Below are 14634 nucleotides of genomic sequence, written 5' to 3' on the forward strand. Positions count from 1 at the left end.
AATTTAAACATATACTATACTCAACAACGACCCAGCAAGTTCATTCCTCAGTATCTACCCCCAAAAAATGAAAACACATGTCCACATAAAGACTTATGCACTCAAATGTGCATAGTAGCATTATGCATAGTAACCTAACATTGGAAGCGACATAAATGCCCATCGATGGGTAAATGGATAAACAAAATGCAGTTTATCCATACAATGAAATACTATTTATCAATAGGAAATAATGAACTACTGATATCCTAACAACAGTGATGATCTCAGAGCTCAGCAAACGAAGCTAGACACAAAAGAGAACACACTATACAAGTCCACTTGACTAGAAATGACAAATCTACCCTGTAATGATTGAAGGCAGATCTGCCTGGGCTGGGGTTGTCTGAGGTGATTGACTGAGAAACAGAACAAGGGAACCTTGAGGGTGACGGAAATGTCTGTATCTTAGGTGGGGTGGTGTTTTCTTCGGTGTATACATTTATCAAAACTCATCAAGTTCTAGTGTTAAAATGGATGCATCTTAATGATCAGATTTACTTCAGAATATCGAAATGCTTATGCAACTGACAGTGGATAATATACTCTTATTAGAATAGAGGGTGAAAGTATGAGCATCATCTCTGCCTGGTGTATTGTTTCATTTTGTTCTGGCTTTTGGGTTTTAATTTATGTTTTGCTAATGTGTTTCTGAATTCTCTTTCCTATGTGCAGTTTGCCACACTATCTGCTAAGAAGGAAAAAAGTAACACATGAATTGAGTCGATTATTGTTTTAGTTTAATTGTGTATTATAATCTGCCAAAATATTAGAACTAGAGGGACACCCAAAATCACTAGTCCATAGTTCTTGCTGACAAGACTGTTTCTCTCCATTGGTGCACAAAACCACAAAACAGTGATTTATTTTCAGAAGAAGTAGACGGGAGATTATTAATGAGCCTTGATTTAACTCACTTTATATCTGGCACAGACAAAAGGATATTTCACTTTAAAGGAAAATTATAAACACACACACCCATTACAGTCATTAAATCATCGGTTTTGTTGGTAAGATTGGAAGGCAAACAAGAAAAACAAACTTTTGCAAAGAATGGGCTATTTGCATTGTTGTATTAACACTCCCATACTGGTTTTCTGCCAAGGCAACGACTGGCCTAAGGAGAAGAAAATCTGCCGAAGAAGAGAACGCTGTTGGACTCATTGTGCCTGATGAAGAACAGGAAAGGGTGATTGCAGTGGAAAGTTTCACAGCCGGGCGCTGACGTGAGGACGAAGTCCACGCTGGTGGCGGCGGCAGCCTCGGTGCCGTCCTCCGTTACCGCCACGAAGGACGCGTGCAGGAACTTCTGGGCTTGCAGCCCTGAGCCTAAGGACAGTCCCGAATAGTCAGCCTCGTGCCCGCTGAAGGCGTTGCCCTTCCCCGTGGCTGCCAGGACGGCCTCCAGGTCGTAGCTGTCTTCCACTTCGAAGCGAGGCAAGTGCAAAGTCACAGTCCTTTCTTCCATGTGCCCTGGGTTGGTCCACTCTACTAACTGCTCGGGACTTATTTTATTTATAATCTATTAAGAAAGAAAGGGAGAAGGGAAAGCATGCCGTGATTATCAATGAAAGTTCGAAAGAGTGTAACGCTGATCTGTATCCGTCAGAAATCTTTAACGTTAGTAGCAAATAAAAGTAGAAATTTTGTTTCACGAGGCTGTTGTCTCTAGATAGCAGGCACTTGTCTTATATTTCTGTTTAAATTTTCTGTACAAACTCGATAGCATTAACTGAGTTTTTAACGATAAGAAATGTCATTTCGTATTCTATTCGTATTCAATCGCGTATGCATTGTTTCATATTTCACTATTCCCCTAGTCTTTGTATGCATATGTATTATATTTTATATATAATAAATTACATGTTTATATAAATTATATGATAAGCATATTACTATAAGTGGTACATTATATCATATTTATTATACTATATAAAATATAAATATATATTTACATAGTTGCAATCACAATGAATGTCCATTTTACTTGTTATAATGTAAACTTTTTTACACTATTTCGTATCTCTCCTAAATATCTTCAGACAGATATTTTCATCAAATTGATAAACTTTACCCAACATTCATCCAGTCGCTCACTTCACAAATATCTAGTATGTGTCATGCATTATGGTAAATGTTGTAGATACAAAAATAATTATTATGATGAATTTCAAACTAGGTATCCTAGTGTATTTAATGCAGAAATTACTGATTTGACTCAGAAAGGCAATTTTTTTCTTCCGAATTATTTTCCTAGGGTAATTCCCACAACTGGGGGGGTTTGAGTCAAAGTCGGAATACTCTTAAAGCTTCCATACATTCTGCTATTTTGCTGTCAGAAAATATTTTCCGACGTATAATGCTATTACCAATGTTTCACAGCAACAGAACAGTATCGAGTATTATAATTACAATATATGATAGGTGTTATATTCTTATGGTAACTGATGCTGTTTGGTGTGTGCCTTTAGATATAGATATAGATGATATGGATACATTAGGTATAGATATAGAATGGTCTCAAATCATTAAATAACACTACACATTAAGAACTATGGAGCTGATTTTACAAATGGGTAAATATTGAGGTTCAAGGAAGTTAAGCTTCGAAGGACATAATGCTACTAAATAGAGGAATAGGGATTTGAAACAAAGCCTTCCTGATTTCAAAACTACAGGATACTAGCCTCGTCAATTTTCTAATACGAAGTGACTGGGGCTGAATCACATGGTTCAAGATTAAGTGTCTGATGGACTCTGGGTGATTACTGTGTGTCAACATAGATTCATCCTTGGTTAAAAAAAAAAAGAACCATTTTTTTCTAAGTGATGTTGAATGTTGATTATGTGGGAGGCTATGCACATATGTTTATATAAATTATTAGTTTTCTTTCCTCTCAATTTTGCTGTGGACCTAAAACTTTTTAAAAAAATTAAAGGTGTAAAAAAGAAATTCAGAAGGTCCAAGAGCCTCCTGAAGAGAATGCAGAATTTGCTGGACATGTGCACATGCGATTTTTCTGGGAAAGAGAGTCCGTAGATAGCAACCATTTCTCAGAATAATGCGAGACCTTTAGAAATCCCATTAAATGTCCATTTTTGGCTCATTCCCAAATATTTTAGTATCGGTTGTTCTCAATAAACCCGATGCCATTCGTCGTTCCTCTTTCGATATCCTGCACGGAGTGAGAAGTGTTTTCTACTTGGCACTGCCCGACACCAGCGCCCAATGAGAAGCCTCCAGAAACGAAAGCAAGAACGGGAGGTGCGAGCTTTTACCTTCTCCAGACCGTCGATGTCATCGGGCAGCAGCACGAACATGCTTAGGTCACTGTTTTTGTATGGAATCCCCAGAATCTTGGCCTGCAAGTCCTTCAGGGAAGCGAAGCTGAAAGAATGGCGTTGTGTCATCATCGGCACAGACTTACTTGTATTCTGCAACAAATCCACAGGGCGCCCAGTGTCAAAAGAGCCGTGAGACGACCAGGTGAGCACACCCAAACGATTAGCTCAGCCTAAACTCCTGCTAAAGATCCCAGCCTCTGACTCGGCCTTTGCTATGTACCCTGTACATTTGCTGAAAGGCGACTTCAGGTTTTACATTCCACGTGTGAGCAAGCACATCCCATACAAAAGGACCATACCTTATTCAGCCAAAATTCCTCCTCCTTAGTGTTTTCTTTCTTAAACTCCCTGTCCCATTGCCCTTTAAAGTACACGCTGTTCACCAGCACCAGCTTGGTGGAGCTGCTCAGAGAGGCATCTGGAAACAGGTCCCTGATTTTTTCTGCAAACAAAAACAACAAAATTGGCCCATCTTCAAAATTATAAGTGATACGCGTGGCAGGCATGATGCAGTGGACTTGCCTGATCATTAAGACCTCAGCCAGGTCAGCACCTGCGGGCCGTGCTGACACAGTGCTCTCGGGCAGAATCGGCAGGGGGTTCTCGCTTTGCCCACCGCCCATTTGTGTCCCAGTAGATAAAATGAGGTGTGATGGTTCAGGAGTGCGGGCTCTGAAGTCAGAGGACTCTGTCAGCTTCCATTTTTTTCCTCTTATCGGCTGAGGAATCTCGGGCAAGTTACTTAAGGTCTCTGTGCCTTAGTTTCCACATCTGTAAACCAGGAATAAAATCTGCCTCATAGGGTTGTTTAAAGGGGTAAATGATTGCACATGTGTAAAGCACTTAGAACAGTATCCGGCTCACCGTAGGCACTCTGTAAAAGTAAGCTATTATTATTTTTACCTATTTGATACAGTTACCACCTGAGATTTAGAGAATTCTTATTTTATTGAGAAAGGAGCTGATGTTTTTGTCTCTGGGTTCAGCCCATCTCATACCAAATTCTAAAGAATACTGCCTTTGACCGACCCTCTGATAGACCTTATTTTTTCCTTTTTTTTTTTTTTAATTTTATTTCCTTTGGACTAACTATGAAGAAAAAAATACATTCTGAAATAATAGATGTCTCCCTGATAACTGGAATAAAAAAAGTAATCTGAAACTCTAACATGACAGGGCGAGCTATCGCTCCCCAAAGTGTATTTGCATATTAACACCCCTCTCTGGTATTTCTCCTGTGTTTGGTTCATACCAGGGAATAGGGAGAGAGGATGAAGTGAGGGCTTTGTCGAGTTCTCTGCTCGAGTGCATGGGGCTGAATGATGCTCAAATGGAGATGGGACCCAGGCAGCCCCAGCTGTAAGTAGCAAAGGCAGGTCTTGACTGCAGAGCTGAATGTTTCTCACTTGATAAAGGACAAGGAAACTCTCTAGCATGTTTTCAGGTAGGGATCCAGACTCAGGAAGAAAGGTTCTGATACAAAGGAATGCATCTGAACCTGAGACAGACAGGGACCCAGTGTCAGGATCGCCAGGGACACTGTGACCCACAGCCATGTGTAAATAATTCTCCGCCATGGTCCCCTGTCTGGTCTCCTTGACTCTCTCCGCATTTGCTGAGACCATGCCACCACCTGCAGCACCTTCTCCCAGCCCTCATGCACAGCTTTGCCTTTTCAACCCTGAAAAACCCATCTCGCGTCCCCTCCCAAAGGTGTCCCCCCTGGCATTCCATGCAGTGCCGAACACAGGGCTTCACTCACAGCAGATACTCAAGAAGCATTTTAATGATGAACGACCAATCCATACTCTACCATGTGTTTGGCTTTCAACCCAGGAATTAATCTTCTTTCGACTTTCATCTGCTGCATTTACAAAATCAACAGGCTCCAGAGAAGCATGATAATGTTTTTCAACATAATCTAAGTATTTCTTTAGGAGAAACAAGGAAGAAATAGAAAGAAGTTGAAAGTTCAATTTATCCATTAACAACATCTCTAAATAAGTTTAGCTGTACATCAAGATAAATAACGTCGTAAGCAAGGAATTTCAGGACCTGGGCAAATCACTTTGAGGACTTCCATGCACATTTTTATGCAGGTACAACGGGGTTAAGACAAAAATTGGATTTAAACTGCCAAGATTAAAAAGAAACTCTCAAAGTGCCTGGGTGTCTGAAAAACGGGCAGGGGAAACAGGGGGTCATTAAGTGATTTGGGCCGAACCAGGCAGCCAACTTATGCAGCATGCTTTCAAGACCTACAGTCCTAACAGGACGATTTGGCCATTCTTAAATATCGCTCACAGAGGTGGTGGACACAATAAAACTTACTTGAAGGAAAAGGTATGTCTTCTCTCCAAATAGCCTGTTGGCGATTTTCAGTTCGTAATTGTTAGTGGGTTTGCTTATTTCACTCAAGAACGTTTCGAATTGGCGGTGTATCTCTTCCATCTTCTCAATCTTCAAAATCAAAACAAAAACCCAATGAGTTATCTGGGCAGAAGAAAACCTAGATGCTCCCCAAAAAGATGCAGCTGCTGGGTCTTTTCCTCTGTTTCACAGCTTTGAGGATGGCCCATGAGTTTAGTGTAGCCCCTGACAGTCAAGTGGCTTTTACACAAATCATATGATAATGTAAGTCACAACCGATCTCAGCTCCACAAAGAAGCCTGTTCTCAGCCCAGCACCACAGGACTTTCTTTTTTGACTCGAGTTGCATTTTTATCTCAAACATAATTGCCCACAAAATGTTTCACATGCTTGCCTTTAGCTTCCCACAAAACTAAGCACCTGAGGAAAGCAAATGATTCCCCAGATGACTCTTATCTACCCTTTAACGATTTCTGTTCCAGACAGTGAATAAGAAAAGTGATTCCTGATGGTACATGTAGCCATTTGTCAGACTATACATTGGGTTGAAGTAAGATTTTCTTGTCTCTATGGAAAAGGAAAAAAAAAAAAAACTTTTCTAGACTTTTTTTTTTGTAGAATCATCCATTTTCTGGTTGAGGGCTGAGGAGTGAGTGCTGCTTGGCAGAACCAGCTGACCCAGCATACTTCCCTGACACAGAGAGAAACACTGTCCCCCTGCATGTTGAGTGATATCTAGCTACTTCTGTTCACACTGGATGCAAGAGAGAGGCATTTTAATTTTGAGCTGAAAAGCTTATTCCTGATTGCACTGAGAACGGAAAAGCCTTCTTCCTCTAGAATACGAAGCCTATGGGTTTTTTTGTTTGTTTGTTTGTTTGTTTCATCTTTTTATTTCAACATTGGTAACTCGATGCCCAGAATAGTGTCTGATACATTAAAGCCACCCATTTAATTTTTGTGAATAATTAACAGTTGAAGACGTTCAAGTTGAAAATGTAAAAGTATGCTACTCTAACAAAATATCTGAGGCTGAATTTGACCTTTGACGCCCTCCTTGCTACTTTGAGCCTTTTAATGCCTCATGATTATTCTATGGCTGCTCGGGCTGACTGATATGTGATGGAGGCAGATAAGGTATTGAAGTCTTTGGAGAATAATGGGTTGATATAAAGAAAAGAATGTAGTGAGAATATTTCTCCAGTGGGTAAGTTGTAACTAAGTTGACCTGAAAATGGGGAAAGGGAAGAAAATCTTACTGTCGAACAGGTTTGGAGTTTGAATTTATACCACCTCGATGGCCTGAGAAACCCCAAACTTAGAACTTAAAGTGTCCATAAGTTGATAACATTCATAAAAAAAAATTATCTGTATTAGAAAGGTAACTACCTCCTGGGTTTCACTGGACTCTCATAGATTACCAATCAAATATTAGCTCATATTCCAAAATTACAGATCATGAGAATATAAGTCCCACATTAAGAATCAGAAGAAAAAATAGCAAACAGCCATATTAGAGCCTCAAGGACTTTAAATGTCAACATTATCAGATATCACATTTAAAAAGCAGCATATCAAGACTGTTGACCACAAAAGATATTGAAAATATGGTTAAGAAACAAGAGACTACCATCAACTTCCAGGCTGGCTTTATAATCAACTAGAACTTCCATATGCTCAATAAGCATTGACATTTAAAAACTCAATAGATGGGTAAAACAGCCAGTTAGGCACTGCTGAATTAGTAAACCAAACGGATCCAAATGATTTTTCTCAGAACGCAGCACAAAGACAGAAAGTGATGAAAAACATGTATGACAGATGAAGAAATCTGGAAGATAGAATTCTAACATCCTTCTAAAAGGCAAGCAAGAAGAGAATTCAAAAAATTACGCAGCTGAGAATTTTCCAGAATTGATGAAAAGTATGAATTTTCATATTGAGAAGGCACAGTAAACCTGTCTTGGTAAATAAAAGAAATGCACACATAGACACATTGTAGTAAAATTGCGGACCAACAAAAACAAACAGCAAAACTTAATGCATCCAGAGGGAGATCACCTAGAAAGGAATGCCAAATAAATCAGCTTCTTAACAGCAACATTGGACAGATAGAGTAGAATGATATCTTCAAAGCAGTGAGAGAAAATATTAACCTAGAATTCAACATACATTCATTCAAGAACACACAAAGGCAAATACAACCTGACAGCATCTACCATGTGTAAATCTTTACTAAGGAAACTTTCCAAGAGTGATGTCAGCAAGATGGCAGAATATTCTACTAACAGCACTGATTTAACAACTCAAGAAGCGAATGCCTTTGTAAGAAACCCAGAGATTAGTGAAGAAGTTCCTGTACCCTAGAGAGCCTGAAACCAACTGCATTGAAGCCTGGTAGGAAAATTCATGGCACTCACTCACCAGAGTCACCACTCCCTCCCAGCCCTCCACCCCCCAGACACAGAGCATGGTGTGATTGGGAGAAAACTTCCAAATCCCAACTACCTCCTGGGGAGAGAAGCAGAAGAGTGGAATGTACATCCAGCATTTTGACTTTTCCAGAAGCTGCCTGAGGGCCTGGTTTCTGTCTTGCTTGAATATAAGTGCTGTCGGAAACAGGGCACCAGGTTGGCCACTGAGAAAAAAATTAACATTCCTCAGAGTCTGCTGTATCACAGATGACACTAGAGAGAGCTCATGAGTAGAAACCAGCAAACCTCTTCAATTAGGAGATTACCCATACAAGCCCAGAAAGAATGCATACCCAGAAAAGGCTTAAGAGGTCTCCAGAACTGCTAGCTAGCCTGACTGGAAAAAGTTCTCCCTGTATTAAGCCAAACCACAAAGACTAGGAGAGGTGGCTGATTTTCCAAATGCCAAAGTCCCAACAGAAGATAACAAAGCATACAAAGAACAGGGAAACACGACCCAATCGAAGGAAAAAATTAAATCAACAACCTAACTTTACATACAAGGAACTTGGAAAAGAACAAAACTGAACCAAAAGTTAATGGAAGGAAGAAAATAATAAAGATTAGAGCAGAAATAAACAAAATAGAGAGTAGAAAAACAGTAGAAAAAAATCAACAAAAGCAAGAGTTGGGTTTTTTAAGAAGATCAACAAAATTGACAAACTCTTAACTAGTGTAACTAAGAAAAAAAATATAGAAGACTCCAATAACTAAAACTATAAATGAAAGAGGAGACATTACAACAAATGTCATGGAAATTTAAAGGGTTATAAAAGACTACTACGGACAAGTATATGCCATAAAAAAATAGATAACTTAGAAGAAATGGATAAATTTCTAAAAACATGCAACCTAGCAAGAATGAATGGTGACAAAATAAAAAATCTGAACAGACACAACTAATAAGAAGATTCAATCAGTTACCAAAAACCTCCAACAAAGAAAAGCCCAGGGCCAAATAGCTTTGTTGGAGAATTCTACCAAACATTTAAAGAAGAATTAATACCAATCCTACTCAAAGTCTTCTAAAGACTTGAAGAGGAGGAACATTCTCAAATTCATCCTATGTGGCCAGCATTATCCTGATACCAAAACCAGAAAAAGACATAAGGAAAGAAACTGTGAACGAATATCCTTGATAAATATTGATTCAAAACCCCTCAATAAAATACTAGAAACCAAATTTATAGCACATTAAAAGAATTATACACCATAACTAAGTAGGATTTGTATTTGAAATGTGAGGATAGTTCAACATATGAAACTCAATCAATGTAATGCATTAACAGTGAAAAACAAAACCTACGTGATTATCTCAATTGATGTAGAAAAAGGATTTGATAAAAGTCAACACATTTCCATGATAAAAACATACAAGCCAGAAACCAGCCTCAGCGTGATAAAAGCCATATAGGAAAAGCCCACAGCTAACATCTCGCCCAATGGTGAAATGAAAACTTTTCCTCTAAGATTAGGCGAAGATATCCACTCTCACCACTACTATGCTTTATATTCAACATAGTATTGGAAATCCGAGCCAGAGCAACTAGAAAAGAGAATGAAGTAAGATGAATTAAAATCAAGAAGAAAGAATTAAAATTATGTCAGCTCACAGATGACATGATTTTACATGTAGAAAACCTTAAAGTTTCTACAAAAAATTGTTTCAACTGATAAATTAGTTCAGCAAAGTTGCAGAATATAAAATCTATATACAAAAATCAGTTGCATCTCTATACACTAACAGTAACCATTCCAAAAAGTAATTGAGAAAATAATTCTATTTACTATAGTATCAAAAAAGATAAAATACTTAGGTATGAATTAATTAAAGAGATGAAAGACTTATACACTGAAATCTATTTTTAAAATTGTTAAAAGAAATAAAAGAAGATACAAATAAATGGAAAGACATCCTATGCTCATGGATTGGAAAGCATATTATTGTTAAAATATTTATACTACCCAAAGTGATGTATAGAGTCATTGCAATCCCTATCAAAATCCCAATGGCACCTTTTGCAAAAATAGAAAAAAAATTCTAAAATTGATATGGAACTTCAAGAGACCCTGAATAGCCAAAGCAATTTGGAAAAGAACAAAGTTGGAGGCTTCACACTTCCTGATTTCAAAACATACTACAAAACAAGAGTAAGCAAGATAGTGTGGTATTAGCATAAAGAAAGATATATGAGCCAATGGAAATAAGAAAGAGCCTAGAAATAAACCCTTGCTTAATGGTCAAATAATTTTCAACAAGAGTGCCAAGACTACACAACGAGAAAAGGACAGTCTCTTCAACAAACAATGCTAAGAAAACTGAATATCCACATGCAAAAGAATGAAGTTGGACCCTTACCTTATATCATATGCAAAAAAAAAAAAAAATTACTCAAAATAGGTTAAATAACTAAATATAAGACCTACAATTATAAAACTACTAGAAGAAGATAGAAAGAAAAAATTGGGGGACATTGGATTTGGTAATGATTTCTCAAGTATGACATCAAAAGCTAGGCAACAAAAGCAAAAATAGACAATGGACAAAAATAGACATCAAACTGAAAAAGACTTATGCTCATTAAGGGATATAATCAAGAATATTGTAAAAAGGCAACCTACAGAATGGGAGAAAATACTGGCAAATCATATATTTGATAAGAGCTTAATATCCAGGATATATATAAGGAACTTCTACGACTCAACAACATCAACAACAAAAATAACCCAATGAAAAAAATGGGCAAAGGACTTGAATAGGCACTTCTCCAAAGAAGATATACAAATTACAAACAGCATATATAAAAAGATACTCAACATCACCAATCATAAAAAGAATGCAAATATCAAAACCAAAAAAAAAAAAAAATGAGATATCACCTCACAGCCATTAGGATGGCCACTGTCAGATGACCAGAAAATAGCAATGAAGATGTGGAGAGTTGGAACCTTTGAGCATTATTGGCGGGAATTTAAAACGGTGCAGGTGTTATGGAAAACAGTATGGAAGTTTCTCTAAAATTTTTAAATGGAATTACCATATGATCTAAAAATCACACTTCTGGGTATATATCCAAAAGAATTCAAAGGAAGATCTCAAAGGGATATCTTCATATCCATGTTCGTCGCAGTATTATTCACAACAGCCAATAGGTGGAAGCAACCTGAATGTCTATCAATGGATGAATGGACAAAGAAAATGTGGTCTATACATCAAATGGAATATTATGCAGTCTTTAAAAAAAAGAAAATCCTGTTACATGTGTCAACATGGAGGAATCTCAAAGGCAAACAAAATAAGCCAGTCACAAAAGAACAGATACCATATGCTTCCATTTATATGAAGTATCTAAAGTAATCACAATCATGGAAACAGAAAGTGTCAGTCGATCAGTCATTCAACCAATCACCAGGCTCAGGCAATTTTAAAATAAAATTCTGCCAAGAACGTTTGGTGCATTTCTGAATTTACACAAACTCTTCCAGAGAATGAAAAAAGAGAAAATATTCCCCAACTCATGAGTCTAGTGATACTTTTATACCAAAACTAAATGAGGACAGGATAAGAAAAAACATTACAGATTGATAACACAGATCTTTTGAAACATCTAACAACATATTACCAAATCCAATTCAATAATCTAAAAATTTTTTTTAAAATTATGGCCAAGCTGATTATCCCACAAATGCAAGTATGGTTTAACATTGGAAATGCTATTAATGTAATTCACTGCATTAAAGGATAAAAAAATCATATGATCACCAATAGACACAGAAAAAAATATACATATGTATGTATGTATGTGTGAATATAGATGACCGGGGATTGTAAGGCCAGTGGGATTTCAGGTCCACTGTCTCTGTATGACTATATGAAATGGGCTGTATACACTGCTGTGAGGAACAGATGTTGGTATCATCATTTTGGCAAATATTTGGTAATATTTAACAAAGCTGAGCGTGCATACACCCTCTCCCCCAGATCTGTACTGTAGATCGGTGCTGTCTTGTAGAAATAAAATGCGAGCCACAAATACAATCTTAAAATTTCTAGTAACTACATTCTTTTTATTCTAACGCACACAAAGATTCCGTACGGGCCACCAGACATGAGAGGGAAAGGGCTCTCAAACAACTGTGGTCCTTGACTGAGGGGACAGCAGAGCAGCTATCAGACCCAACTCTGTCCTACAAAACCTGGAAGGAAGCCCAGCTCTCCCCACATGCACTTGAGGAACCCAACCAACCTGGCCATGTGGGATTCTGATGTGAACAACCCATGTTGCTGAGTGACTTGAGCTCTGACTTCGTGAGGGCCTGGGACTGAGCTATGACTGCTGTCAGGGCATATGTGCCCTTCCTGAGAGCTCTCACCATCTCCAAATGCCAACCTCAAACTGTGGACTTAATCTCTCTGCCATGTTTGCACCCTCTGTCCTTCAGGCGAGAACTATTACAACCCTAGAGCTGGAAGAGACCCCGGAAGTCACTCATCCTGCGCTAATATTTTTTTAAATAAACTTTAGTGGGGGAGGGGGGAGAGATCTTAAAATAAAAATAGAATGTAGTAATAATAGCACCTAATACTACTGGTGAGTCACCAGTGTGTTCCAGACACTCTACTGCACACTGTACAGAGGCCCAAAGAAGGTGAATGACTTGTCCAGAGTAGCACAGCTATTAAAAGATTAAGCCAAGATTTGAACCCGAATCTGTTTAACTCCAAACCCATCCACTCTGCCGGAGGGACTTTTCAGCCTGAAAGCCTTTACCAGTATCTGTCATCGTGCTTAGTGTGCATGGAAGATAAGGTCTCTTCTTAACGCTAGGTGTCTATTATCATGGTATACCCCTAGCAACATTATTTGGCTGCTATGATAATCATTGCTTAAAAATAAGTATCGAGTATGTATTACCTCTTCTACACATTTCCCCGGGGACCCGCATCTACAAAGCAGCCACATGTCTCCTACCTCTTTTTCTTCAGCTTTCATTCCTGAACTTTTTGTGTCTTTTTCAGAGAAAAGCACCTGGAAGGGAAAGAAAATACTGTGGCAATGGTCTGAGCAGAGAAAACGCCGCCGGGGAAAAGGAGATGTTTGTTAAAGAAACCTCAGGGGCACACGCACAGCATTTTGCTCTTTGCAGAATCGTGAGGAGTTCCGGTCATCTTCGGAGGAGCCTGCATTGGTTTATGCACACGTGTACTCACCCCTGACGTGTCATCTAGACCCTAGTGGGGATTATGCAGCTTCTCCCAGTAGGTTTTATTCTTCACCTTCTGTCTGTGATTATGAGGTTAATGGCTTTGGACAAGGCCGCTCACCCAGCCCTCACCCAAAGGAGCACCGAGCACCAGGGAGCAGATGGCAGGGCGGAATTGGAACTCGGAGAGGGAAGGGGTCGCCCTCAACAGACCTGGACCTGCCCTGTGTCTTCACGCGTTTTCTTTGGCCACGGGTCCAGAGAAGCGTGTTTTCAGGGCAAAGCCCGAGGGCCACCCCTGGAGACTGACTGTGCCTGGAAAGCCATAGAAGCCCACTCTACCTTGAGTAACTGCGTGGCGGTGGACCCTCGAGCCCCCAGCGGAAGCATGCCGATGGCAGTCGTGATGCTCAGAGGGGAAAAGAAGATGTTGCCATCATTTGTTTTACTCAGCTCTCTGAAAAGATCAACCCCAAACAGAGCAGTCACTGCGCCAAGCGAATCCATGACGATTCTAGCAAGATCTAGAACGACAATCAAACCCAAAGGAGCACGTTTCACTTATTTGAATGGCTTTGGGTCACAGGAACCCTTTCTGCTTCTCTTCCTCTTCCTGCACTGATCCAGAAAATAGGGAGTTTCACCCTCTCAGTGAAAGGTCGCTGCTGCCTGCTTCCCACCGCTTCGCTTGGACACATGAATCGGCGTGACATCATCCTCACATCCCCACGGAGAGAGGTTATAATGCCTCTTGTGGTTTTATTCTCACTTGTCTCTGTCAGAGCCTGCCTGCACCCCTCCCTGTAAGCTCCCCAGGCGGGCCCCGCCTTTGCCCTTCCGAAGTCCCACATGTCCCGCTGCTGGACCAGAGACCAGGCAAGGGCAAGGTTGAGAATCCCCTTTGGCCTCAAGTCCAAGCAGTGTTCAGTCCTAACAATAATAACACCAAGTGCATCCTTCTCTGATACTTTCTACTTCTCGATTGTTTCAAAATCCACTGCAGAGTGGGAGATTGAATTAATTCTCTTAAACCCCAATCCCTGACTGCATGAAAACTTGACTCTGGGCTGAATTTTCCCTCAAAGGCAATGACTTATCTCCAGCCATGAATTATTAAGTGGGAGTAAAAGGGTTTTCTTTTTGTATACTTTTCTATATCTTTTCAAGCTTGAACAGTGAGTTCAGATTACTTTTGTTATCT

The 14634-nt window shown here is 39.3% G+C and overlaps 1 protein-coding gene across 3 annotated transcripts; it reads right to left on the bottom strand.

Annotated features, from left to right (window-relative positions):
* Positions 1–1156: 1156 nt before the first annotated feature.
* Positions 1157–13940, bottom strand: LOC105292713 (serpin B13). 3 transcript variants are annotated; one of them, XM_011361054.1, is made up of 8 exons: positions 13776–13940; positions 13202–13258; positions 8713–8715; positions 5716–5844; positions 5198–5315; positions 3684–3826; positions 3319–3474; positions 1157–1561 (listed from the first exon to the last, which is right to left on the bottom strand). In XM_011361054.1, exons 1-8 carry the CDS (start codon positions 13938–13940, stop codon positions 1157–1159), a joined length of 1176 nt encoding a protein of 391 aa, XP_011359356.1. The 3 variants fall into 3 exon arrangements, with proteins under 3 accessions (XP_011359356.1, XP_011359357.1, XP_011359354.1); XM_011361055.1 differs by lacking the exon at positions 8713–8715; XM_011361052.1 differs by lacking the exon at positions 8713–8715 and having other exon boundaries at positions 13154–13258.
* Between the last annotated feature and the right edge of the window lie 694 nt (positions 13941–14634).

The sequence above is a fragment of the Pteropus vampyrus genome, unplaced genomic scaffold (genome assembly GCF_000151845.1).
Source record: "Pteropus vampyrus isolate Shadow unplaced genomic scaffold, Pvam_2.0 Scaffold62, whole genome shotgun sequence".
In the NCBI taxonomy this organism is placed as follows: domain Eukaryota; kingdom Metazoa; phylum Chordata; class Mammalia; order Chiroptera; family Pteropodidae; genus Pteropus; species Pteropus vampyrus.

Excerpts from the sequence above, each read along its gene's own strand:
- LOC105292713 (XM_011361052.1), bottom strand. The coding sequence starts at position 13,940 with ATGGATTCGCTTGGCGCAGTGACTGCTCTGTTTGGGGTTGATCTTTTC. Across the intron at positions 3,827-5,197 it reads GGTTGAAAGCCAAACACATG|AAAAAATCAGGGACCTGTTT; the intron begins GTAGAGTATGGA and ends TTTTGTTTGCAG. Across the intron at positions 1,562-3,318 it reads ACATCGACGGTCTGGAGAAG|ATTATAAATAAAATAAGTCC; the intron begins GTAAAAGCTCGC and ends CTTTCTTAATAG.